Source organism: Argentina silus (assembly GCF_951799395.1).
Source record: "Argentina silus genome assembly, chromosome: 8".
In the NCBI taxonomy this organism is placed as follows: domain Eukaryota; kingdom Metazoa; phylum Chordata; class Actinopteri; order Argentiniformes; family Argentinidae; genus Argentina; species Argentina silus.
The window spans coordinates 2,107,033-2,131,559 of NC_139662.1; the positions used below are offsets into that span (position 1 = coordinate 2,107,033).

Genomic DNA, 24,527 nt, shown 5'->3' on the forward strand with positions numbered 1-24,527 from the left:
AGAGTGCATTTTCAAACAATCAACGTCATAGGCTACTGAGGCTATGTTGTTATCTTTTGGAAACATTAACGGAGTCAAAAAGAAACAGAAAGTCAGTTTCTTTAAACAAGTCAGGCGGTTACAAAGTTCTCTGGGGTTATCAACCCAGTGGAACAATCATGGCAAGAGATTTTGAACTACAGCTGGTGCCAAAAGGCATGTTTCCCCATTGAAACTCATGTTAAACTTCATACTTCATCTGGCAAAATACAGCTGCTTTGAACTGCGATTTCTCTTTTATCTTAATAAGTGGGCTTGCTTCAGCAGCTCCAACTATGGTAACACATCATAATTATTATTGCTCTCTTTCAACCCCATTTTCTCACCACATATTAAACTAATTTACCTTAGTATTCTTAAATGTGTCAGAAATTGCAGAACCACCGCAATTTATCAGACAGTTTATAAGCTTTAGTATTAGCAGTATTAGCCTACCTTTGTGATGGATGTCTTGAGTCGACAGGTGTCCTCTCGGAGGGTGTATGTTGCCTGTTGCTCTTCCAGCAGAATAGATGTTTGCCTGGTAATTTCTTTCTATTTATACAGCTTATCAGGTTAGGGGAGAGGGGTGGGATTTCCTCCCCTCTTTACAAGAATGCCCCTCTGCATTTCTGAGAAACTGAAACTGAAAGTCTGCAACCAGGACCAGCCTCTCTTAGGCACCCTCTCAGAAGATGCTCTTAGCCAGGGCCCAATAGTAAGATTCTTGAGTTGATCCTTTTGTCGAATTAAACAGGTGTCTGCTGTATTGTACGCTCCATGCAGTTCTGTTTTGTTTTGTAAACTGATCCAGTAATAAACTTCTAATGAGTCTGAGTCTCTCTTCCTCTGTGTCTGTGTAAAGTGAGGTCAGTAGGAGCCAATAGGACAAATGAAACAAGAATGAGCCTTATGAGGCAAGTGTACCTTCATTTGTCCTATTAGTAGTGAATAGAACGCCTGGACACAGGAAATGCTAAAGCTCTCATAACATCACACCTGCACCAGTGTGTAGCTTTATGTACATGTCATCCACAACATTTGAGTGAAGGGAAAGGGAAGCACACATTTCTTTTGGAATGGAAAGGAGTCGAGGTACAGTATCTTGGTATACACACGTTTGCTCCAGTTTTGTACCCATTGACTGTGACCCTGTTTGTGTAAGAGGCTAGGGCTGACCCATTCTGATTCAAGATGTTTGTGTAAAAAAGGTATTTATTGCATTTATTGTCCACTAAAAAGCAGATGATGGTACAAGTGTAAGGGATCAAGTGCTCCAACCTCAGTCTAGCCTGAAGATCATTCCATATCTGAGGAGCACAGCAGCTAAAAAGTTCTTCTCAATTCTGTAATCACTTGTAGGACATTAAATAGTAACAAGCTGCAAGTTTGATCGCCACTAAGTCGCCATAAAAGCAATGATGTGAGGTAAAATGGGAGTTTTAAAAGAACTGCTTTATATACAGATGAAATCCAATGATAAGCCCTTCTCAACGTCAAAGAATCCCAACCCACAGACTGATACAAAAGACAATGGTGGGTACAGAAAACATGCCTACAAATGAACTGCAGAGCAGAGTGATAAATCGGGTCTAGTGGTTTAAGAATTGAGGCTGTCGTGTGATTTTAAATTGTGTCACCATAATCACGGACAGGGAGGAGCGTTGCCAAGACAATCCTCCTCCTATTATCAAAGGTGAAGCAAGACATTTCTTTACAAAACAAGTACAAGTCTAACTCGCAAACTCTTGATCACTTTTTCAACATGTATTTTAAAAGTGTATCATCTATCTAAATGCCCAGGTACTTATAATGGGGAACTTGTTCAGTTTGGGTTCTTTTCAGGGTACAAATATGTTGATCATTGTAATCAATATTATGGGATATAGAGAAAAACATAACAGACCTCATGCATACCTCTTCAAATTAAGGTTTACCCAGATTGTTTCTAATCTAACCCATGTGCATACATGTGCCATGTTTTTTCTTCCTCAACTTGTAAATGTAAAAAACACAAACACCACCACTTTGTCTTTTTGTGGTGTTTGGAATACAGACCTCACAGATAAAAATGTTTTGATGAAGGTCATAAACCGAAACGTCGACACAATAAATAAGCAGAGGTAACAATCGTGTGTGCAGGAGTATTCATTTTTTACATACCTTTTCTTCCTAAACTCATCATCACTCAACATAGTTTACAGCTATGCAACTTGTAAAATACAGCATTTCAAACATGACACACAGTTTGCCTTTGAATATGACTTTAATGAAAGAGAATTGAAACGGCAAGTGTAGTTATAGTGGTAGTATGCAGGGTAGTTATTGTGGTAGTAAGTTCGGGATAGTTGTGGATTTCCAGAATTGTCTCTGTGTTGAAATATCTGAAAGAGAAAAATTGTCTTATCATTTGTATAGATAAAATCTAAATTATTTTGAGGTGATTTGAGAAGCCAAAAGGATCATGCTTAGAATGCTCTGTTAGCAGATAATGGGGGGCATACCTGTATTTTGTTTCCCTTTATGGAAAGCCCTCTCCATGCTCTCTCTGGCAAACTCCAGGTTCGCCGCCATTACTCTTTTCTTTTCAGTCTTCTCCTTCTCTCTCTCCATTTCTGTCTTCATCCTCTTCACGACATCTTCTGTAATCTTTGTCATCAACTCTTTCACTTCCCTCTCCCTCCTTTCCACCATATTATTTATCATCCCATCCATCTCTTCTCTCATGCGTTTAACGTCATCTTCTTTCTCCTTCAGGATTTTCTCCATCTCTTTCTCGACCACTTCTACTCTCTTCATTGCCTCCAACTCCTTTTTCACCCATTCAATATCCTTTTCTTTCTCCTGTTCATTCCTGTTTCTCTGTCTCTCCTCCTCTGCCCATTTCATCACCTCCATCCTCTCTTTCACTTGTTTCACCTCCATTTCTTTCTCCTCCAGGATTCTCTCCATCTCTTTCTCGGCCTCCTCTACTCTCTTCATCGCCTCCAACTCCTTTCTCATCCATTCAAAATCCTTTTCTTTCTCCTTCTCACTCCTGTCTCTCTCCCTCTCCTCCTCTGCCCATTTCATCACCTCCATCCTCTCTTTCACTTGTTTCACCTCCATTTCTTTCTCCTCCAGGATTCTCTCCATCTCTTCTACTGTCTTCATACCCGCCTCCATCTCCTTTCTCATCCATTCAATATCGTTTTCTTTCTCCTTCTCAATCTTCTCCTTCTCCCTCTCCATCTCTGTCTTCATCCACTTCACGACATCTTCTGTAATCTTTCTCATCTCCTCTTCCACTTCACTCTCCCTCCTTTCCAACATATTCTTTATCACATCCATCTCTTCTCTCACGTGTTTAACGTCACATTCTTTCTCCTCCAGGATTCTCTCCATCTCTCTCTCCATCTCTTCGACTCTCTTCATCGCCTCCAACTCCTTTCTCATCCATTCAAATTCCTTTTCTTTCTCCTTCTCATTCCCGTTTCTCTCTCTCTCCTCCTCTGCCCATTTCATCACCTCCATCCTCTCTTTCACTTCTTTCACCTCCCTTTCTTTCTCCTCCAGGATTCTCTCCATCTCTCTCTCCATCTCTTCTTCTCTCTTCATACCCGCCTCCATCTCCTTTCTCATCCATTCAATAACCTTTTCTTTCTCCTTTTCAATCTTCTCCCTCTCTCTCTCCATCTCTGTCTTCATCCTCATCTCCTCTTTCACTTCCCTCTCCCTCCTTTCCACCATATTCTTTATCATCACATCCATCTCTTCTCTCACACGTTTAACGTCGCATTCTTTCTCCTCCAGGATTTTCTCCTTCTCTCTCTCCACCTCCTCTACTCTCTTCATCGCCTCCAACTCCTTTCTCATCCATTCAATATCCTTTTCTTTCTTCTTCTCATTCCTGTCTTTTTCTCTCTCCTCCTCTGCCCATTTCATCACCTCCATCCTCTCTTTCACTTGTTTCACCTCCATTTCTTTCTCCTCTAGGATTCTCTCCATCTCTCTGTCGACCTCTTCTACCCTTCTCTTCATCACCTCCATTGTTTCGGTCTCCTTCTCACTCATCTTTAATCTCTCTTCGCTCTTCTTTACCTCCTTCTCTCTCTCCTGCACCACCCTCTCTCTCTCCTCCACCTTGTTCTCTCTCCTCTTCATCTCATTTCTTGTTTTTTCCATTTCCCTCTGGAAAGTCTCCTCCATCTCCTTTGTCACTTTCTCCACCTCCTCCACCTCTTTCGCCTTTATTTCCAACTGGACAATCCTCTCCTCCAAATCCTTTTTGTTATTTTCCTGCGTCTTTTGAATGCGACTGAGTATTGCATTGCATTCATTCACTTTCTCAGTGTCTCTATCCAACACTTTCCTCTTCCTCTCCATATTATCTTTAAGATGGTTGACTATCTTCCTCTTCCTCTCCACCATTTCTCTGTCCTTGTCCACCATTTCTCTGTCCTTGTCCACCCTCTCTCTCTCCTCCTTCAGCCTCTCCTTCTCTGCATCGGTGTGCTCCTTCACCTTATGCAGAACGTTTTGGGCTCCCTCCACCTCTTCCGCTCTCTCCTCCATCTCCCTCCTCCAACCCTCCTTCTCTTCCTTTCTTTCTTTAGCCACTCTGGCCCTCTCTCTCGTGTGCCTGGCCCGTCTTGATGTCCTCTGTGGGAGTGGGGTGTAGGCTGCGAAAGCTGCCGGTCCTGCTGCCTCCATCATCAGGGCAGCCTGATCCTCTTTACACTCCTGTGGACATACAGTGAACACACTACAGGTGCAGTCTCGAGAATGTCTCTATGAATGTATTTGTCTTTTCTGAGTATAAAACCATTCAGTTGTCTCCAGTGATCTTTACATATTGTCTATGTTTAGCCATCCTGAATGGGGTGAGTGGGTAGTTATCAAATACAGTAGCATAGTGCTTTGAAACTTCCTGATGGAGATGACAGACACAATGACAGGGAAACGTCAAGAAATATGATTGCGTTAGATAACAGGCAAAGAGATTGCGGTACCTCACAATGTTCTCAAGAATAGGCTGTTGCGTTCCCAATTTCCCAAAAGGGGCTCTCTAGTTTTGCCTTTAAAAAAGGCCTACATCTACCTTTTATTCAACATATCCGACACAATTTATATTGCAAATCATGTAGGCCTGTACAGTAAGTAATTGTAGGCCCTTTGCAAAGTCAACTTACGACTTACTTAAGGAAAGGTCCTGTCAATTAAGACCTATTAGTGCCAACTATGTTTGGTTATATTTTAGATAGGGCCTACCTGAAAACATCAAATTAACCATTTTTATATTGTCCCTCCTCTATAGGTTATTTGCGTTTGTCAAGCTAAAAAGAGAAGCTGTCTCGTTTTAATGTTGATCTTTAAAATGGTTGATTTTGCAGCCACATTTCTCTCTGTAACAACGATTGAGCTCGTCCCGTTTCACTTTGTAGGCTGTTACGCTGCTCTTTCACTGACAAACAGCTGTTTTTGGAATTGCGCGCTCACCGAAATTACCGCGATTTGACTTGATGTTGGGATCAAACTGTCTGCCGAGTCGGATGAATTACTTCCCAGCGATCTAACAACAAAGTGTAGCCAATTAAGGGTATTTCTTTGCAGTAGGTCTAGGTCCTGATTGTGGGGGAAATGTTGCTTTGAATTGTAGGCTACTTTGACTGGACGATAACATACGAATACAAACAAGTGTACAGTAACATGTTGTCACCACGGATGATAGAGCTTGATTTGATTAAATTTAATTAATAATAATAATTAAATATTAATTTTCAGCCTTGCTTCTTACAGCTTTGCGTTTACTTGAAGGCAGTTCACGGACTTGAGGTAGGCTGAAAATATACAGGAGCTTGTAGGCCTAGTGCTTATTCGATTAAGGTAGGGGGGATCTGCGCGTAGCCCACACATCGTGTCGCTCACCGGCCCCGCAGCCCACAGATCGACCGGCCCACCAGCAGCCATGGCACAGCCCTTTACACAACATTTAGGCAGCACCCCCTCTCGAAAGATACATCCTACGTCCTTGGACATTTGGCCCAAGTATTGGGGCAATTTAATGTAAAGTATTCCCGTTTATTTCAACTAAAATAGAGCAAGGCAAACTTACCTGCGGCGGGTCCCACCAGTTTTTCTCCATTGTGTTGAAATGTAATTGAATCTATTTCCACTAATGAGCGTACCACATTACAAATGACAATCAGCAAAGGCTATTTGACAACAACTGGAGGTTCAAGTGACCAAAGTGACTTTTACATAAATTTACGTCATTGCTAGCAGCGTCATCAAGACAACAGCATTATGACGCAGGAGATATTTATTTGATTACAGATATGCTCATGTTGTTTCTTGGAAAATATACGTCGTTGGGATTAATCATAATCATATTATTAATTAATAGACAAAACACAGACATATATATAGGTATATAGATCAGTGGTAGGGGCTCGGGGTCGTTTCTGGACATGGCCCTCCATTGTAATTTACATTTACATTCATGGCATTTAGCAGACGCCTTTATCCAAAGCGACTTACAACAATACATTTGTTTAAGTAATTGAATCATCTATCCAACAGTCATCATAAGACAAAGTAATCAATGCTCACACCAGGGGCCATAGGCAGTCAGCTATTTCATTTTATTTGTATTAGCAGGAGAGAACTTGTACAAGGGGGGTAGCGGGGATGAAGAGGTCTCTGGGTGGGGTTGGGGTTAGGGTTAGTATAGGGGGGGGGGGGGGGGGGGGGATAAATGGAAAACATACTCGTGGTTCAGGTATTAACTGCCAACTGAACTTAGTTGGAACAATACAAATTACAATGTAAAACAATAACAATATAATATCAACATTTCAGTATTATCAGAATAATGATTTAGAAATATGGTACAACCTGTGAGCTGCCTGGTTGCCTTGGCAACGGTAAACTACAGCGCTGTTCATCAGCGGTTCGGGCTCTGGCTCTAACCGTCTACCCTCTCTTAACCGTTAGGAGAAAACGAAGAAAAACAAAGAAAATGTAAACTACAAAACACTCTAACATTAAATCCTACACATACATCTGTATCAGTGGAGTCAGGCAAACGTTACACCAGACTCCCTTCGACATGTTTTGTCAGGTGTCATTTGACAACAACCTCTCATCGTAAACGGCAAGCTAGTGCTAACTCGTCCTCGTTTAGGATACCAAGCTAGCGCAATTACCGCTAACAGACTACAAACTTCATATGCTACTATGCATAACGGTACACTAAATAGAAAGCCTACATGACCGACAAACTGTATTAATGCTTATGCTTAAGAATAAATGGAAAACACACTAGTGAGTCGTCTGGTCCTCAGTCTTTACTGGTTCAGGTAATAACTGCCAACTGAAGAACGCAGCGCAAGCCACAGCTTATATACCCGCAGGTGATCTAGTGCCTTTTATACTCTAAATAGAAATGCGTGAAATTGAATGGGGGGAGTCTGTAAACATGCAAGATAAAGTGCATACATATAAAATAACACATTCACGTAAGTGGCCAATTACATATAAATATCCTATGTGCCACATAAACAGTGGAAAAAGCAGTGAAGCCCTTAGCAGACATAGGGGAAAATGTACAGTATATACAAACATGTACAGGAGCAGGACGTATTGTGTCTCTGTTAACACAGTTGTGTCATGTGTAATTGTGTTAAATGATCCATAATAAGTGCTGTCCAGTTTCCTCTATATTATATATAACATGGTGAATAACTCTCCAGATATTTCTTTAAGGCCAATATCAGATATGTCTGTCAATCTCTAATTACAATGAGCTGTCCTCCCATTTCTACCTCCATCAGCCTCCTGTTGCACAGTAATGAGTGATAGACACCTGATGACAAGGATGAGAAATGTAAAGATCACGGTTTCATCCAAGGCCCATCTACCTTTCATTCAAATTATGCTAAGATCATTATCATTGGTGATTTTAACCTACATGTGGACAATGAGACTGACTCAAAAAACCGACGTCATAAAAAAAGACAAGAACATTCTTTAATTAAACTACAAAGTACATTTTTAACTACAATATAAATAAATAGGCTGACTGTATTGCTCTACTTGCTAAAACACTTTGACTCAAACAAACAAACAAAAACAAGCTTTTTTTCTCTTTCTTTCTCTCTCTTAAAGATGGCACAGGAGAAGTGGCATCACACAGGTAAGTCACAGGTATTTTTTAATAGTTTTTCCTCTTTTCTAACTCGGCATGCTTCATCCACCACACTTTTGAAGTGTTCAAAACTATCGTACACAACATCTTCAAAACCAGAGGTAGTGGATTTCCTAGTTGCCGGGCAATAGGAGAAGATTTTCTGGATGCTTCCAGCTGCTTTGTCTTTGGAGGGTGTGTACCTCTTACGCTGCCCACCACACTGAGGCACTTGGCAAGCCCCACATGGCCGCAAGGACTTATTAGGCATGTATGGCTTGGTTGTTGGTGCAGGGGGCTGTGCCACAGGTACAAAGCACTGACTGCATGATGGCCCACGAAATATGATGGAGGGAGCCTGTGGCTGTGCAGGAAGAACCAGGAGTACGGGTGCTGCCGACACAGCGGGTGGTATGTAGGTGGACGCGGCAGGCTTTGGCTGAATGGGCCGGTTCACAGGGGTCGGTTCTGGCTCTGGCTCCTCCTGTTTAATCTGTGGGGTCTCTGGGTTCTCCTGCCCCAGACTGGAGCTCCATTCCCGCTCACGGTGCTGCTGCTTAGGTCGAACCTCCTCTTTAAAGACAGGGAGACTGAACTGCTGAAGGTCTAGGGAGAAAAAAGAAAACATGAATACTCAGTTTAAGTTACCCTATTTTACCCCTAAATTTTCTGTTATCTTACCAGGTGTCCGTTTTCAGCACCAGGGGTCAGGGACAACGACACACCATGGCTAGTTAACTTACTCTGTATTAGGCTTGACATTTAGTGCAGCTTTGTCATTTGAAATCTGCTGTAGGACTAATTATAACTAGTTAGCTGTTGGTGAACATTTTCTGGTTTAAATATGTTTCAATAGATACATTTGCTGGGTAGTTGAAAGAAAGTGAGAGTCTTATTATGACTTTCAAGCAGATAAAAGTTAGAGATGGTTTCCAGGTAGCCAGGCACCAACAGTCACGTCTTTTTCCACTCTGCTTTGAAGGCCGCTGTTGCAGATACCGAAGTGGCGCTCCTCGCTTTTTTGTAGGCAAGAGCGTGTTAGGTGGACACGGCCCCTAGGCTACACACCTAGCTCTCCACTTTGTACCCCATTATGACGCATTTAATGGCATCACCTCGAAACACCTAAACAATCTATGGCAAGACGCATCTGGTGAAAGGAAGAAAGGATGATGCTAGGTAGTTGAAAGGTTAGATAGATATAACATTGGAAAGCTAGAAGGTTATACAGATAGTATGTTAGGTCATAGATAGATAGATAGATAGGATAAGCCTGGGGTCGTTCAGTGGAGTGGGTAGAGGGTTGATTGGTTTAGTGGTTCAGAGTGGTTTTAGTGGGGTAGAATTGGTAGCCAAGAGAGTGCATTGTTGTGTAACCATTCTAAGAATGTGTTCTGCAGGTCTCCTGTTGTTTCTATTAAAGAGTTCTGAAAGTTCCATAGCAGTTGCAGTAACAATGGGACTCTCAGAATGTTCGCCTAAATCAACATTCCACCATGCTAAGTTACAAAAAGCTGAAGTGTAAAAAGTATGAGTTTGAAAAATATAAATTTAAGCAACTCAAGTTAGACCTCTCCGCACGTTTTAAAGTTTGATTTGACTCGGCAACCAGTTCTACCCCCAATAAAACCACACACTCTCTCTTACCTTAACAATCCTATAGCCTTCTCCCATCTCTCTGGCTATCCTACCGTCTGACCATCCTACTCTCACTTTCAACTACCCAGCCATCATACTTTCTTCTATCTGTCCATCCATCTTCCAACTTACTCTTCTCTACCTGCCTATATGCGACCTTCTAACCATCTTTTATCCATTGGACCCATCCTACTATGCCACTTTATTTCAACTCCCCAGCTAATTTATCTATTCATTGTCCACAGTGAACCATCCTTAAAAAGAAAATGGTTGTGAAAAAGAGAGGGAAAGACACTACACACCTGTTCTGTGTAACTTCACGTCGGGTTTGAAGACCAAATCCAGCGTCCTCTGAAGTCGTTCGTTCTCCTCCTTCGACCGGCGGATCTCATTCTGATATTCTACTACCGTTTTTTCAACCACTGCGAATATCTCCACTGCTGCCGCTGTTAATCGCTCGGTGAAAAATACTTGCAGAGAAATGAGTTCGGACATTTTTCGTGGAGGAAAACAGCTCCTAGACAAACACCTAACACGGGCGCTGGTAGTGTGTGCTCTCTTGGAGTTGGTGTGGTTAGCCAAAGACGCTTCCGCTTCTTTTTGCGTTCCTGTGATCAGCGGCCGGCCAACCAGACATTGTATTGTCGCCATCTGCTGTGCTGGAGTGGTAGCGCACGTCATGCGAATAGTATTCTAATATTTTTGTGTAAAGCAGTTCAATCTCGGACTTCTCCAAATCTAAGATTGGAGCAAATATAAGGGTTTCAAATGAATGATGGGCCAGTGGGCTCAAGTGGGTTAGTAATGGGGTGGTTGGTTGTAGTGAATGAATTCTCTGGTCTACAGCCCAAACGGAACCTCCTGTATAGGTCACCAAGTGCATCTTGCAGAACATTTACATAAAATATCTGAGGACAATAGAGAGAGTGAGAATGTACCTCCCTACGCAGAAGTGTATGAATAAATAATGAAACTCCCGTCCTCTGGGCTCATTCAATCCATCCATTTAATCACTGATAGTGTTCAATTGAAACGTCATTACAACAACTGGTTCTCTACATTCAGGGAATAGACATACGGCTGAGACACAGGCAATAAGCATTATCAAAGAAAAAACATGTTTGTATACATGTAGATGGGTGACGTAGCTACAATGTGATGAATGCCATTCAGTAATAGATAATTGGAGAACCCATCTAACATCTTGCATTGACAGTACGTTTGTTATCTGAACAGGACAATCACATTATTTTCCATTGATAGTACGGCGCGAAGTACGGTACAGAACGCAAAAAGCTACTGTCATGTGGGGGTGGGTTTTTCGAACGTAACATCCAATGAAATTACGAGCGTGTTCTCACTACGCTCCGTCCAAATTCAATCCAAGCTAATCGAAAATACTCCCAAACCTCCAAAGGAGGCGTGAGAACAATGTGGTTTGGAGGTCTGGCTACGCGATACTAGCATGTACAAAACAAGCTAGTGAGACCTTCCCTCCCTTTGATTGGTTATCGGCTTGTTATTTCATATGTATAAAAAACAGAAAGATCTGAACTTTTTCACATGGCTGGCCTGACCCCAATAATGTCGCCTGCCTTGGCATCGCTCGCCTTGCGCCACTCCCCCCATGCCCCCCCATTTTAAAATGAATGGACTTCCAGTAGTTCGTCCATTGCTCCACTTTATTTAATAGGCTGTAAGCTTTTTATTTAATAGGCTGTAAGCTGTATCAGTGGCCGAGGCTGAACAGAATTCCCAACACAAGCCTAAAGCTTCCTCGTCTACCCCCAGAAGTGGTCTGGCAGATCTAGCGAAGGATGAAGAGGATAAAACTTACCTGAGTAACAGGGACGTCGTACATGAGATTCACCGATAGTGACAAAGACATACAAACATCACAAGGACATGCACACAAAAACATTAATAATTGAGAACACATAAGATACAAATTCACAATAGCTTTGTACAGGCCAAAGCCCAATAAAGAACTACAAGATTATCCAAAGACACAGGTCACCAACCAACAAATGCTCAAGCCATTCCTCTCTGTTACATTTTTTGTGTGTGTTTTTTTGGCAAACTTTTGTTAAACATGAAGCAGACAAAGACATACAAACATCACAAAGACATGAAGCTGACAAAGACATACAAACGGCACGAGGACACGCATGACAAAAACACAAATTAATTGAACATAAACTAACAATAAAGGGTATGTAAATGAATTGTGTTAGATTGAAACAGAGGTTAGATTGGACCGGATATTGGACATAGACCAGAACATGTTTGTATAAAAAAGATACTACAAAGTGCATTTTAACTACAATATAAATAATAAAAAAAGACAAGAACATTCTTTAATTAAACTACAAAGTGCATTTTTAACTACAATATAAATAAATAGGCTGACTGTATTGCTCTACTTGCTAAAACACTTTGAAACACTTTGACTCAAACAAGGCACCAACCAAACAAGGTGTAGCCCCACCTGGACTGTTTGACAAATAGGGCGGCGGTCTTGTCGTGCTCGTGAAGAGAGCTGGCGGCGGTGACGATCTTCTGCCTGAGGTCGGCTGGCACTAGGTGGAGGTCGCTGTTGTCTGCCAGTTCTAGAAGCAGCAAGGCCAGTGCCTCCACTTCCTCTATTCCTGGCAGATGCAGATGTCTCTGGCTCATGAGCAGATCTTGCAGAGCAGGACTATCCTCCTCCTCCACCTGTTCTGCCTGGGTTAGGATGGCATGCTTCCTACAGACGCTGTCGATAGGATCCTCCTCTGACTCTGCAGACATGCCAAGACCCTCGTCTGCCATCTCCTCATCTTCACCTTGTTCCTGTTCAACCGACTCCGACTCTGACTCCTCACGAGACTGCTCTTCCTCAACTGCAAATATGTAATTGTACTAATCACAAATGTGTCTGCGTAGTTACAACAACCACTTGTGGATTCATTCAATAATATGCACGGTTTCTTTGCTTCTTTGCTTTTAAAACTTAACTTTATACCATGTTCGTCGTCATTGCTAGAATATGCATGAAAAACTATGGATAACTAAGGATAACCTTGCGTAAGTGTGTGATTAACTACTGTACCTTTCTGGACATAGTAGTCCCTAGCAGTGAAGCTGGTGGACTGGCACATGGCATACTCCACGCCAAGGAGCTCCTCCTCGTCTGGGTGCTCGTACGCATCAGGGACGGGCATTGGAGCAGCAAAGTTGGGCTCCAGGACGTGATCCTTGCCGAAGAGAACCTCGGCCTGCTGATTGATGCGCTGGATCTGTCGCATGTCCATGCACGACGTCTGCCGACCCTGACCACCAGCAACCCGGAGTGATGCCATGCGGTTGTTCCACTGCACAGCAAAGGCCATCAGGTATACCTGAAACACATGACCATTTTGACTGTTATTGTATATGCTTAGAAGTGATGACTAAAGCTGTGAAATAAAATGCATCATTGAAACTACGCTATATCGAAGTGTTTATTTTTTTTAAATTACTCACTTGGAATGGCATAATCCCACATCTCTGTGAAGGAATGGCATTGTACAGGTGTGCGTGCAACCCCTCCAAAGAGTTACTGCCTCGCCGGCACCTGTGCTTGTTCAGCCGAACGCCATTCAGCACCACCACCTTCACAGAAACATACAGCTGTATGCCAGGGGGATCCTGTAAAGCACAACGAATTGCAAGTTCCTTATTTATTCTGGTGTCCTTTGAAATTTTGCCATACAAGTTTGAGTGGTTTTATAATGACACACGATGACTGCAAAGACATTAACCCACCTGCATGCAACTGAGATGCTTGCTTGCAGTTGCCCAGTGAGCATCAACTGCCTCTGTCGACTTGAACAGGTGGATTCCGTCAATGTCAAGGCCTGCTGGTCCCCTGAACTCGGCAATGATGGACTCAATCACCAAAGCGGTCTCCTGTAACATATATATTCTCAGCTTTGAGTGTTGTCACAACTAGAATGAGTGTAACACAACTAATGGACGGAGTAGGTTTTACCAATAACAAAACTGGCTTTATTTTCCCATATGGTGCAATTATCAAACAAACAAATGCGCAAAACGTCTGCACCAAATCCAAATGACAAAGACAAAAGATAGCAAAGGCAAAACAAAGGAAACAGCATGACACAGGTAGAGTCTGCACACCTGGAACACTCACAGAAACAACGAGGACAAACAGAGGGTTAAATATGGTGAAGGGAAAGGCACAGGCCAGCGGGCCGTCACAGTGTTAAATCAGTCGTTACTCCTAATGATCTTACATTTATTTTCAAAACTAGATCTGAGTGACACCTTAGTCCAGTACAGTTGAATCCATATTGACAAATAAGCAAGTATGTCTGCTTCTTATTCATGAAATTCATACATGGATCAATATCACACTTACCACAACCCCACGGGTAATGCGCCTGACATACGACCTGACCTGGTGAGGCTTGAGGAAGGCCATCATCTCCTCGTCCGAATACCTGGCGTACAGCTCTTGGTTGCCACTCCTGACCGCCTGGACTAGGAGCATCATGTCCGCCTTGTTGTAGGCGAGCACCGCACCTGTCAAGGCACTCATGAACACCCCGTACTTGCCGTGGCTCTGTTTGATGACAACAGCATCCCAGCGGTGCAGCCAGTGTCTGATGTCCAGTCTGACCACAGTACCCCTCTGCACCCAGTCACCAAACAGATTCTCCAGGAAGGATGAACCGCTGTCACTGAAATTATATCAACATTTTGTGTACGTGTGTTACATGTTTTTATAACTGTGTTATCCATGCGTGTCTTGCAAAAAAATTATATGAAGTTAACTGATATGTACATCACTTGGATTATCAATTTCATCATAGGTTTCAATGGAATTGTTATTAAACTTACCGACAGCAGTTGTTGTCTGCATATAAGACTTTTGGCGCAGGAGCATTGGCACGTCGAAACCGGGCAATGAAACCTCTCGCCATGCGCGCGTAGCACCCCTCGGACTCAGCTGCCACCACCACTGTCGTCAAGAACTGGCCCCACTCGTTCAGCACACTGGTGGCGGGGAGGGGGGCGGATGACACGGCTTGGGGGGGCGGATGAACCATGACAGAAAACTTTGTTGATAGCCCCCAACTCAAAATAATTGCAACGTATTATGGATTATTCCTTTAAGAAAGCGTTGTTCTAAGTGTGTGGGTACACTTTTTATGGGATGTTTGTTCGTTCTCAACTCCGTGTCACCAGACCCGTTAGCTGCTAGCGCTAGCCAGCTAGCCTACTGACAGGTTGTCAATACGTTGTCATTACACATTAACAAGCCAAATCCCGCATATGTCAACGATGGTATGGTCAGTTGCTGATTTCCAGACAATCTTTTATCTTTTTGACAAAATCGGCACAGCTTTATACATGCCTAACAAATGTCTAACTAGCGAAGGATGAAGAGGATAAAACTTAAATGAGTAACAGGGACGTCGTACATGAGATTCACCGATAGTGGCCGCCGGAGCCGTATAAATTAGATGACGTTTGAAATTCCTCGCTTAATGATTGGTGGGTTAGCGATCATCTTTACTCAACGGCGCTCTACCATTGGTCGGTTGAGGATCAGATAGGGACTTGGAGGAGCATCCGGTGCCGTAAGCTTTTCACAACTTCCACCAGTAGAGTGCACTATTCAGTCATTTTAATAACTGGAACCATAGTAGTTATCACTGTGCTGCAAACAATGAACCAAACTGAATGTACTCAGCAAACTATATCCCAAATGTAAAAGGAGTTTGTCATAAACACCAATTCACAATTCACTCAGACTATAGTTGACTATCTAATGCCATTCATTCCAAAACGATAGGAAGCAAATGGTCTGTAAGTTACATTTACACTACATGTTTCCGTTATCAGGTGGCCTACATGAGGTTAATTGCACATGTAATATGAACAAACTGTCAAATCTCTCATTCTCAATGTTGGTGTATTTCTGAGCTCACTGTTGACTGTATGTATGGGAAAGTTTTAAGGTAGACAACACAGTGGTGTATTACAGAGTTTATGTTGGGATGTTAAGCTCACCGACTGTTTTAAAAACGTGCATCCAAGAGAGAAGGGCTTCACCTGGTTTAGTGGTGACGGCAACAAAGCCTCTTTAAGCGGGACTGCCCGCCAACTGATGCTAGATTAGCCCGTTTTCTTTTCTGACCACACCATGCTTACTTGGACCCTGTCGCTTTCTTCGGGTGGAGACACAATCCTTTGTCTGTGGAGACACAATCCTTTGCCAACAAACTTAAACTAACAAGAAAGAAAGGGTGGAAAAGCAGAGGAAGGAACAGGAGGGAGCAGTTGAAAAGTTAATTGAAGGAGGGGCAGAGCCCGAAAATTTGAATCTCCCGCCAAACAAGGCCATGGGAGGGGAGGAGCCAGCTCAGGTAGGGGGTGGAGTTGGGGACAGAGTGGAAATCAGGAAGAGAGTGGAAATAAAGGAGAAAACAACAGCCAGGAAGTGAGGGTGCAGAGACAGGACAGACTGATATTTTAGGGTCAGTGATTGAGGACACAGAGAGTGAATCTGAGAGCCCCTCCCTCCCTAGCGGCCCAGCCAAAGAAAGAAGAGAACTGCAAAACTCTCTCCCGAAGCTGATGAGAACTCAAGAGAAAAGGGGAAGAGCCCAGGATTTTTGGGGATAGCAGAGAGAATATGAAAAATAACACATCATATCCATTTATTCATTGTTGAATACAGAACACTTCAAGACCAAGTCGATTGAGTATGCTCAGAATCACATTAAATAAAGCAGCATGACATTTCTGCCTTTCTCAGGACCTCCTGTTCACTTCGCCACCCCCCTAACCCTAACAATTCACATTCATACAATATAACTGGCTGTAATGGTGAAGCAACACAGATAATTGTGATTTTTTCAGTTCTACAACAGCAGTCATAGTATAAACAATCCCTGTTACTAGGGGAATGATGAAAACCAGCAGACTGCAAGGCCAGATGTATTTGAATACTCCTTCTATTGAGTCTCTGGCCCAACTCCTCAGCTAAACATCTTGCTGAGTCTCTGTCCTAGCTGGTGGTCTGTCTCTCTCTCCCTGCTCCCCACCTCTTTAAGTCCCCTCTGTGCAGAGGGCGAGTCAGGCTGCAGCTCCAGAAGCCTCCTGAATGCCCGCCTGGCCTCCCCCAGCTCTGCCACCTCCAGACAGGCTTGGCCTAGCCTATACCAGGCCTTAGTCCCACTTGGCTCCAGCTGGGTGGCCTTAGCAGCGCTGACCCTAGCCCGCTCCGGTTGGTGCAGTTTGAGTTGGCACAGTGAAAGGTTGGAGTGGAGCTCAGCTTTGATGGTTTGGTACTCCTTCTCTGTGGGAGGCTCCTGTGTTTTATCACTAGTCTCCTTGTCTCTCTCCTCCTTCTGTCCTTTTGTCTCTCCCTCTCTCTCTTCCTCACCCCTCACCTGGCTGTGGAGAGTGATGAGGAGTTTGAGGGCACGGCTGTAGCTGTCTGCAGCGCCCCATACGTCTCCGCTCCTGAATCTATCGCCGCCCCGTTCCTTATGTGATCCTATCCAATGCCATTTCTCCTCGATGGGCATTTCCCAGGATTCCCTGCTTCGGGTGAAAGAGTGCAGCTCTATGGTGACATACAGATGCTGGTCCGGGATTCTCTCCCCCTCTCTTCCCTTCTGACCTGCTCCTAGTTGGGGCATGGAGGCTTCACTGGGCTGGCCTTTGGGTCCATCTCTCAGAGGGGTTAGTTGTACCTGGAGGGCAAAAGGAAACAAACAAACATTTTTACATTTGAATTTTTCATTTCAATTTATAAATAAACCGGGTCTATGTTGCATAATGACTTGCGCCATTGACATGGACCTCGAAAATTAAACACTTCTCCAGGTAGTGTACGAACTGATATTCTGCACAGAGTATCTGGAACACACCCACTGTCTGTGTGTGACTGAGACTCTCTTTACCTCACACCTCTCTCCAGCTCTCATCTGCTCCACACACCCCTCTGTGACATCACATTGCCCCTCCCCAAGCCTCAGCACAATCCAATCGCCTAGTGGAACCTGGAGCACAGAGTCCTGGGAGCGTGGGAAGGGCATGGCCTGGGCTTCTGTCAGCTCTGGGGTTGGCATGTCAGATGTGATTGACAGCTCCTTGTCGCCCTGGTCATTTGTGGAGGTTCCAATTTGGGTGTCCTCTTTGAGCCGAACTCTGACCCAACACAGAGCACCCACTCTGGGACAGTCTGGGACAGGTGACCACTCTGGAAAGAATAAAATGCCATTATTGTGCAATAACTGATGAGCAATTACATTATTTACACTATCTGTTTTTAAGGATTAGGGTTATGATTAGGGTTAGGGTGACGGTCAACACAGGCTTGGTCACAGACAATGAGAAACTTGATTTAAATAGGATTTGCGGTCATAAAAGTAATATACTTTTGTCCTCTCCAATGTGGTCACGTCGTGCCAACACTTGTCCCGCTTCTCGTGTTCGCCTGCACCGGACCTCCCACAAGCCTCTGGGGCACACAGACACCCAGGAAGTGACATCCTCTCCCTGTGTCTCTGCTGTGTGAGGGGGCTGCATTACTAAGATAGGAGAGGTAGAGAAATTGTATGTTAGATAGACTACACATCACTACTTTTTTCTGTTTATTGTGCCTATCTTTCTGCTTCCTGTTATGGCCTCTTAACTATGATAACTATGATCTGTGACAAACAGATCTGGGGCAACTAGGCTGTAACAACTTGTGTCTGTACTTAAATAACAGCAACTGTCATTATATTTATCAACAACCGACCATTTGAACATTTGACTTCCTACACCACGGTAAGTTAGTTGTGTAGACAGAATCAAAGACAGAGACAAAGACACATTATTTTTTGTTTAAATACATCACATATAACATCAACAACCACATGAAATAAGTGATAAATAGTACGTCAGAGTTAGCAAGAATATTTCCTGATTCAGCTGAAGGTATATCAAAGCCAGCTAGTAGCTAGCTAGCTAGCTAGCATAAGTGGCTGCAGTAAGCTAACTAAAATAGCATGCAAAGCACTATGGAACAACGCGAAAGCAAACACTGAGTTATAAAGCGATCACACATTACACGTTTAAATTAAAAGGTTATTCTCACCTGCAAAACTATAGCTAGCTACTAGCTAAACGCCAACAGACAGAAAGTACACCGTCAACATAAAAACCACGTGACCACCAACGTGCTCTGCTGTCTTTCGTGTTTTCCTGCATGTGACGAGCCGACATCCGCATTCAACTATATTTTATACTTTGGTAAAGAGATTAGAAATATAAAAATATAAATATAAAGGTTCTTATATATATTTCCCTATGTGTTTTTGGTTTAAGAGATATTAAATAAGTGCACAGTAAACATGCTGTTCCCCACGAATGATGTAGTGCCTCCTCTATAAAGGGAGAGTGAAGGAGCCTGTGAATGAAGCAAGACGTTTATTCGTACGTTATTCATACGTTATTCACACTGGTTGTCTCTGTTTTACAGTCCTGCGTTCCAGTTGCTCACAGAGAGGGCTTTTCTCTTGGTGCATCACCTACTGTGACCAAAGAGAACAATTATTTGGGCGGCATTAGGCTACTACTCGTACTAACTCTATTGATATAAGATGCCTTTACTTCAAACACAAATTTCACCAATAAGCTATAACAAAATACAGTATTTGCACAGGCAAATTATTCAGTTACAAATGTGACTGGCTATAAATCTAGGCTACAGAACTCTGTATTGAACATTGTCTGTGAACTGCACCTGTAGCCTATATTGCAACGTTTTGGGGTTAACATCCAACCAGGGAACATTTTCTACGTCACTTTGGGGTTGCGAGGAAAACAAGTTTGGTAACCCCTGTGATAGCTTGTTATCATTAAGAACATCTTAATAGGGTGCAAAGAGGAGAGTACAACCCTCTTCAGACCTCTCCTTTTGGCCAATTGACTGTTTTCAAATAATACTGTAAAATCCTTGAAAATGAATCAAATAAGCACTCCAAGCTCCAGTAACGTTTCAGCCTACCTCAGTGGACTGCCTTCAAATAAACTCAAAGCTGTAAGAAGCAAGACTGATAATGAATCAAATAATCACTAAACATTCTGGTAACTGTAACCACTTCACACAAGGAGGGGCACTACATCATTCGAGGGGGACAACATGTTTACTGTGCACTGTTTGCAATGGTGTTTGATGTAGCACTCAGACAGTCCTTATTCAAGAGCCCTAAACGCATTGACCTGTTGCATGGGTAATTAGCCCTAAGCACACATTCAAAATGCACAAGCACACCCTATCATAACCGAGGGGGTACGCTGATATGTGTATGTGCTGCCACCTCACTTTAACTCCTCTTGTTTCCTCAGGCCTGCCGGCGCTAAGCCAGTCTGTCAGTGTGGATTAGGGGGTATTTAAAAGGAGTTACTGCTATCGGAGCAATACCTCACAGGCCAGTATGTGTACATAATCTGTGTGTGTGTGTGTGTGTGTGTGTGTGTGTGTGTGTGTGTGTGTGTGTGTGTGTGTGTGTGTGTGTGTGTGTGTGTGTGAGAAAGAGAAACAGAAAGAGAAAGAGAAAGAGAAAGAGAGCTGCTCTCTGAGTGATACGTCAGAGTAGAGAAAGTTACAGACACAAGAGCCTCACTAATGAGAATGTCAGCAGCTGAGTGGCCTGGGCCACCGTACACACACTCTACATACATACTGATACAGTGTAATGTCTACATTCTCAAAGTTTACCTGGGCACCCCCATAAGCGTTTAAGATACTGACGTCACTTCAGCCCACTATCTAGGGCCCAATAGTCAAGGTGAAAAGTCTGAATGGGTCTCACAGTGATTCAACGCTGCTATGGCGATGAGTTGGCTTTGGCTGCTGTACATCAGTGTATCCCTACACTGATGTTAAAGTAAAGGTAATGCAGATACACATCCCTTCACGGGCTGATAAAAGAACACTTGACTTGACAGACTCAGAGATGAAGAGCAGACATTAACGTAATCCAGTAATGCCCTTCTGGGCTTCAGACCAAGTCATAGGAAGAGAGGAAGAGAAAGAAAGGAGAGGGAGAGAGCATCAAGGCTAAACGTTATCACATTTCAATCTGCTATTTGGGATTAACATGTCATAGAAAGTAGAGGAGAGCTCGGCAACACTGTGTGCATGTGGGGGTGTGTTTGCACTTCTCCACTGTCGTAGGGATTATCCTGTCATAGTAATCAATGGAGTAATTACCTCTAATCTGCACATCCCTTCTCTCAGTTCTTAGTCAGTCATCATCCCTACCTTCTTGCAACATTCCTTCACCCCTTTTTTCGATTACATCGCTACAACAATCCATCTTCTTCCCCACTTTCCATCTCTCTCGAGCCCTCCTTCATACCTGGCCTTTCACACTATTTATTTGATGTTGAGAGGACCATGTACACTGATTGTTTGTGTCTCAAGCAACAGTAAAAAGTCTGACTCAGGTACACTGAAGTCCAATGGTTTTGCAGTGCAGCTGTCTTAACTAGAAGGTACCAGCAGGTGGCTCTCTCTCCCCGGAAATAAGACTACTCCTGTCATGATACTGTAATTGGGACTCTTGTGGCAGCATGGTTATCACTTTCTCTGTGTGTCAGGTTGTAGCTGCATGTTTTTGCTTTATTCGCTGAGTATGGTGTTTCAGGTACCTTGACGATACCTTGCCATTCATTCAACCAATTGTGAGCTTGTCACAAATATTGCGCGAGTTAGGTAACTTACTATGTAACTTCAATACATAATAGCAAACTAGAATATACGTTGATGATTCTATCAGGCCTATGATAAAGTTCTAGCAGAGAGAGAGAGAGAGAGAGAGAGAGAGAGAAACAGAGAGGGAGAGAGAAGATTCACAGTGGAGAGGTGAAGGGAAGGTCAGGCCTTCCTAACTGCACATTAATGTCCCAGAACGAATCGGCTTGGAGATCCTGGGTCCTGTGTGTGTGTGCGCGTCCGTGTATGTGTGTATGTGTGTGTGAGTGAGTGAATGAGCTTGGATCCGCTGAGCTCTCTAATGGGGAGAACAAACACCCTTTTCCCACTGTGTCCCTCCCCCCTACCTCATGACCCCCCACCCTACTCCTTGTCTCATCTCCCATTGTCTGTCCCTCTCCACCCTCAGCATCAACCCCCTCACCTCCCACTTGGCTCCACTTGTCTCCCCTGCTGGCCTCTTGTGTAACATCCCAGTGGGTAAGATCAGAACCACACATCCCTGGGCCCAGGAGCCTGTCTATGTTCGTCAGAGGGGTGTGAGGAGCTGCCAGCAGTGGGACTGGGGAGCAGCCATAACCCCATGAACCAGCACTGACCCCCGCCAGAGGGTTTGGTATGTCCTCAGCACTGCTCACTTTGGGGCTCTGCCTGCGTCATTCGGGGAGCACAAGGGGAGACAGGTGAGACAGCGCAGGGAGGGGGGAGGAGATGGAGAGGAGGTCAGGTGCACTGTGCTGTGTAGCCGATGATGTGCTGCTATCCCTTTGATGTGGAGCTGCAATGTTGTGTTTTGCTGTGTGTGTGTGTGCGTGTGTCTTGTTATATTGTCTTGTACTGTGTTGTTGTGTTTTAGTTTCCTCTCTCTGGAGGGTGAGGACTGAGTGGCTTCTCTGATCCGGGCTCAGAGGCTCTTCCCACGGGGATAGAAACGTGTCGACCACCACCCAGAGCACACACTGGAACTAACCAGGAATGTCAATCCCACCGCAGACTATCATCACAACACACTTTTTTACAGAGAGGGAGAGGGAGAGGTGGGGGGGGGGGGGGACAGAAAACCAATTAGGGGAAACAAGGAGTAAGAGAGAGGGAGCAAGAGAGGGGGGAAGGTACAACTGGGAGAGAGAGAGATGGAAAGTAAGAAAGAGAAAAGATGAAAAAAGATAGTGTGCAGATTTGTGCACAATAGGCGCTGCATTTCAGCACTGCTTTGATCTAGGGGGATCAAGTCTCTGTCATGACTGTGTGTGTGTGTGTGTGTGTGTGTGTGTGTGTGTGTGTGTGTCTGTGTGTCTGTGTGTCTGTGTGTCTGTGTGTGCACTCATGTCCATGCTCTGTTTTTGTTTCTATTTGTGTGTACGTGTTTATGCGTGTGTGTGTCTGGACGTGTTTGTGCTTGTATTTGTTTTGCAAAGAGCGGCCGGTCACCTCGCCCTGCAATCCCTCTATTAGACACCCCCCAACTTGAACACACACACACACACACACACACACATACACATACACACAACCCCCGCAGGCCGACCCCGGCTGGCCCAAGGCTGACTCGTAAACAGATCGGGCCGCACTACGAGGTGTTTATCCCTCACAGCAAGCCGGGCGGCCATGTGTGTGTGTGTGTGTGTGTGTGTGTGTGTGTGTGTGTGTGTGTGTGTGTGCGTCCAGTGTCCTGTGTCCTCTCTAGCCTCACTCCCCTGAGCTGCTTGTTGTTGAGAGTTAGAAACAGTGACAATAGATCAGACTCTACAGTGTAAACTGTCTCCGTGAACGTACCACTCCACTCTCAAGAGGTTCCCACGACCTGTGTCAGTGGATTACATGAATTGTAAATCAATACAAGAGTGGCAAACATTAAGAAGTACTATAATAACACCACAGAAATGAATAAGTGGCTGTCATACAGTCAGAGCATTCCAGGGTTTACGCTGTTATGAAACATGTTGTAAGTACATGTTGACTGTATTGCCCGTGTAATGCCATCCAAAAAGTTGTTTCCAGTCAAAGGGAGTTGGTTTATCCAGGTATTCAGGTTAAATGGGGATCAGGTGTTATTCTGAGGGTGATAAAGAGTGAGAGGCCTGAGAAGGAGGGAGGGATGGGGGGGAGAGATGAGGGGGATAGGGGTTCTATTTTACTCCCTGTGGTAGAATGCCCTCTTTAACCCTTAACCACCATCCTCTCAATAACTCAATCTGGGCTCTGTCATTACCTTTTAAACAGTGTGTGAATGTGTGTGTGCTTATGAGCATTTGTGCGTGTGTCTGTCTGTGTTTGTGTGTGTGTGTGTGTGTGTGTGTGTGGGTGTGGGTGTGGGTGTGTACATGAGTGTGAGTGTCAGTGTGTGTGAGTGTTGTCCATATCATCATTGGGCTTATCACAGAAACGGACTGAGACATCCCTGAACTGGAGTCCAGGCTGGCTGTCAGCAGCGTTGCTCAACCAGTGAAATATCACTGCTCCCCTCCACTAGAGGTGATGGAACATCATTCTGGCCCATCTATCTACATTATGATGTCATGATGAGATCTCTCCCACTGCGGGGGAGAGGGGTTAAGAGCACCTCAGAGAGAGGGAGAGAGAGAGAGAGAGAGAGAGAGAGAGAGAGAGAGAGAGAGAGAGAGAGAGAGAGAGAGAAGCCCCCCATCCCATTCCGCCCTCCCTGGTGGTACAGTATCAGGGTGAAAATGCTTACTCATGATAGTTTGTGCCTATTGACATATATACCAGTCTGCGTGTTTACTTGCTCCCAGACACACACACACGCACGCACGCACACGTGCATGCACGCATGCAAGCACGCACGCACGCACACACTCACACGCACACAAGCATGCAAGAACACACATACACACACACACACACACACACACACACCCTGCATCTCTTCTTCATCCATGACGGTGTTGTTCTAGGCATCACAGCTGCGTTAGTGAG

The 24,527-nt window shown here is 44.1% G+C and overlaps 4 protein-coding genes and 1 long non-coding RNA gene across 6 annotated transcripts; all 5 read right to left on the minus strand.

Moving 5' to 3' along the window:
* Positions 1–6,754: 6,754 nt before the first annotated feature.
* On the minus strand, positions 6,755–10,403 carry LOC310808989 (uncharacterized protein). The gene is made up of 2 exons (XM_083676092.1): positions 10,126–10,403; positions 6,755–8,791 (listed from the first exon to the last, which is right to left on the minus strand). Exons 1-2 carry the CDS (start codon positions 10,316–10,318, stop codon positions 8,187–8,189), a joined length of 798 nt encoding a protein of 265 aa, XP_083532218.1. The 5' UTR covers positions 10,319–10,403; the 3' UTR covers positions 6,755–8,186.
* Positions 10,404–10,811: 408 nt separating this feature from the next.
* On the minus strand, positions 10,812–13,875 carry LOC310809032 (uncharacterized protein). 2 transcript variants are annotated; one of them, XM_083676154.1, is made up of 5 exons: positions 13,610–13,875; positions 13,328–13,492; positions 12,915–13,203; positions 12,312–12,705; positions 10,812–11,660 (listed from the first exon to the last, which is right to left on the minus strand). In XM_083676154.1, the coding sequence occupies exons 1-5, from the start codon at positions 13,760–13,762 to the stop codon at positions 11,657–11,659; spliced, it is 1,005 nt and encodes a 334-aa protein (XP_083532280.1). In that variant the 5' UTR covers positions 13,763–13,875; the 3' UTR covers positions 10,812–11,656. The 2 variants fall into 2 exon arrangements, with proteins under 2 accessions (XP_083532280.1, XP_083532279.1); XM_083676153.1 differs by having other exon boundaries at positions 10,812–12,705.
* Positions 13,876–14,198: 323 nt separating this feature from the next.
* LOC310808842 (uncharacterized protein) lies at positions 14,199–16,018 on the minus strand (the record flags this gene model as incomplete). The annotated part of the gene is made up of 3 exons (XM_083675940.1): positions 14,199–14,547; positions 14,708–14,863; positions 16,011–16,018. The coding sequence occupies 3 exons, from the start codon at positions 16,016–16,018 to the stop codon at positions 14,199–14,201; spliced, it is 513 nt and encodes a 170-aa protein (XP_083532066.1).
* Positions 16,019–16,540: 522 nt separating this feature from the next.
* fkbpl (FKBP prolyl isomerase like) lies at positions 16,541–17,868 on the minus strand. The gene is made up of 2 exons (XM_083674301.1): positions 17,785–17,868; positions 16,541–17,574 (listed from the first exon to the last, which is right to left on the minus strand). The coding sequence occupies exons 1-2, from the start codon at positions 17,806–17,808 to the stop codon at positions 16,855–16,857; spliced, it is 744 nt and encodes a 247-aa protein (XP_083530427.1). The 5' UTR covers positions 17,809–17,868; the 3' UTR covers positions 16,541–16,854.
* Positions 17,869–17,880: 12 nt separating this feature from the next.
* LOC310807723 lies at positions 17,881–19,041 on the minus strand. The gene is made up of 3 exons (XR_014554331.1): positions 18,966–19,041; positions 18,262–18,414; positions 17,881–18,083 (listed from the first exon to the last, which is right to left on the minus strand). It is a non-coding gene; the product is annotated as an uncharacterized lncRNA (long non-coding RNA).
* Positions 19,042–24,527: the final 5,486 nt, after the last annotated feature.

What these genes read in the sequence shown, in the direction of transcription:
- LOC310808989 (XM_083676092.1), bottom strand. Translation starts at nt 10,318, where the DNA reads ATGTCCGAACTCATTTCTCTGCAAGTATTTTTCACCGAGCGATTAACA. An exon ending in CGTGAAGTTACACAGAACAG is followed by an intron (nt 8,792 to 10,125) that starts GTGTGTAGTGTC and finishes TTTTCTCCCTAG; the next exon opens with ACCTTCAGCAGTTCAGTCTC.
- LOC310809032 (XM_083676153.1), bottom strand. Translation starts at nt 13,762, where the DNA reads ATGTTACAGGAGACCGCTTTGGTGATTGAGTCCATCATTGCCGAGTTC. An exon ending in GTGGGATTATGCCATTCCAA is followed by an intron (nt 13,204 to 13,327) that starts GTGAGTAATTTA and finishes CATGTGTTTCAG; the next exon opens with GTATACCTGATGGCCTTTGC. An exon ending in GGACTACTATGTCCAGAAAG is followed by an intron (nt 12,706 to 12,914) that starts GTACAGTAGTTA and finishes ACATATTTGCAG; the next exon opens with TTGAGGAAGAGCAGTCTCGT.
- fkbpl (XM_083674301.1), bottom strand. Translation starts at nt 17,808, where the DNA reads ATGAGAGCTGGAGAGAGGTGTGAG. An exon ending in GAGCTGGAGAGAGGTGTGAG is followed by an intron (nt 17,575 to 17,784) that starts GTAAAGAGAGTC and finishes TTTGCCCTCCAG; the next exon opens with GTACAACTAACCCCTCTGAG.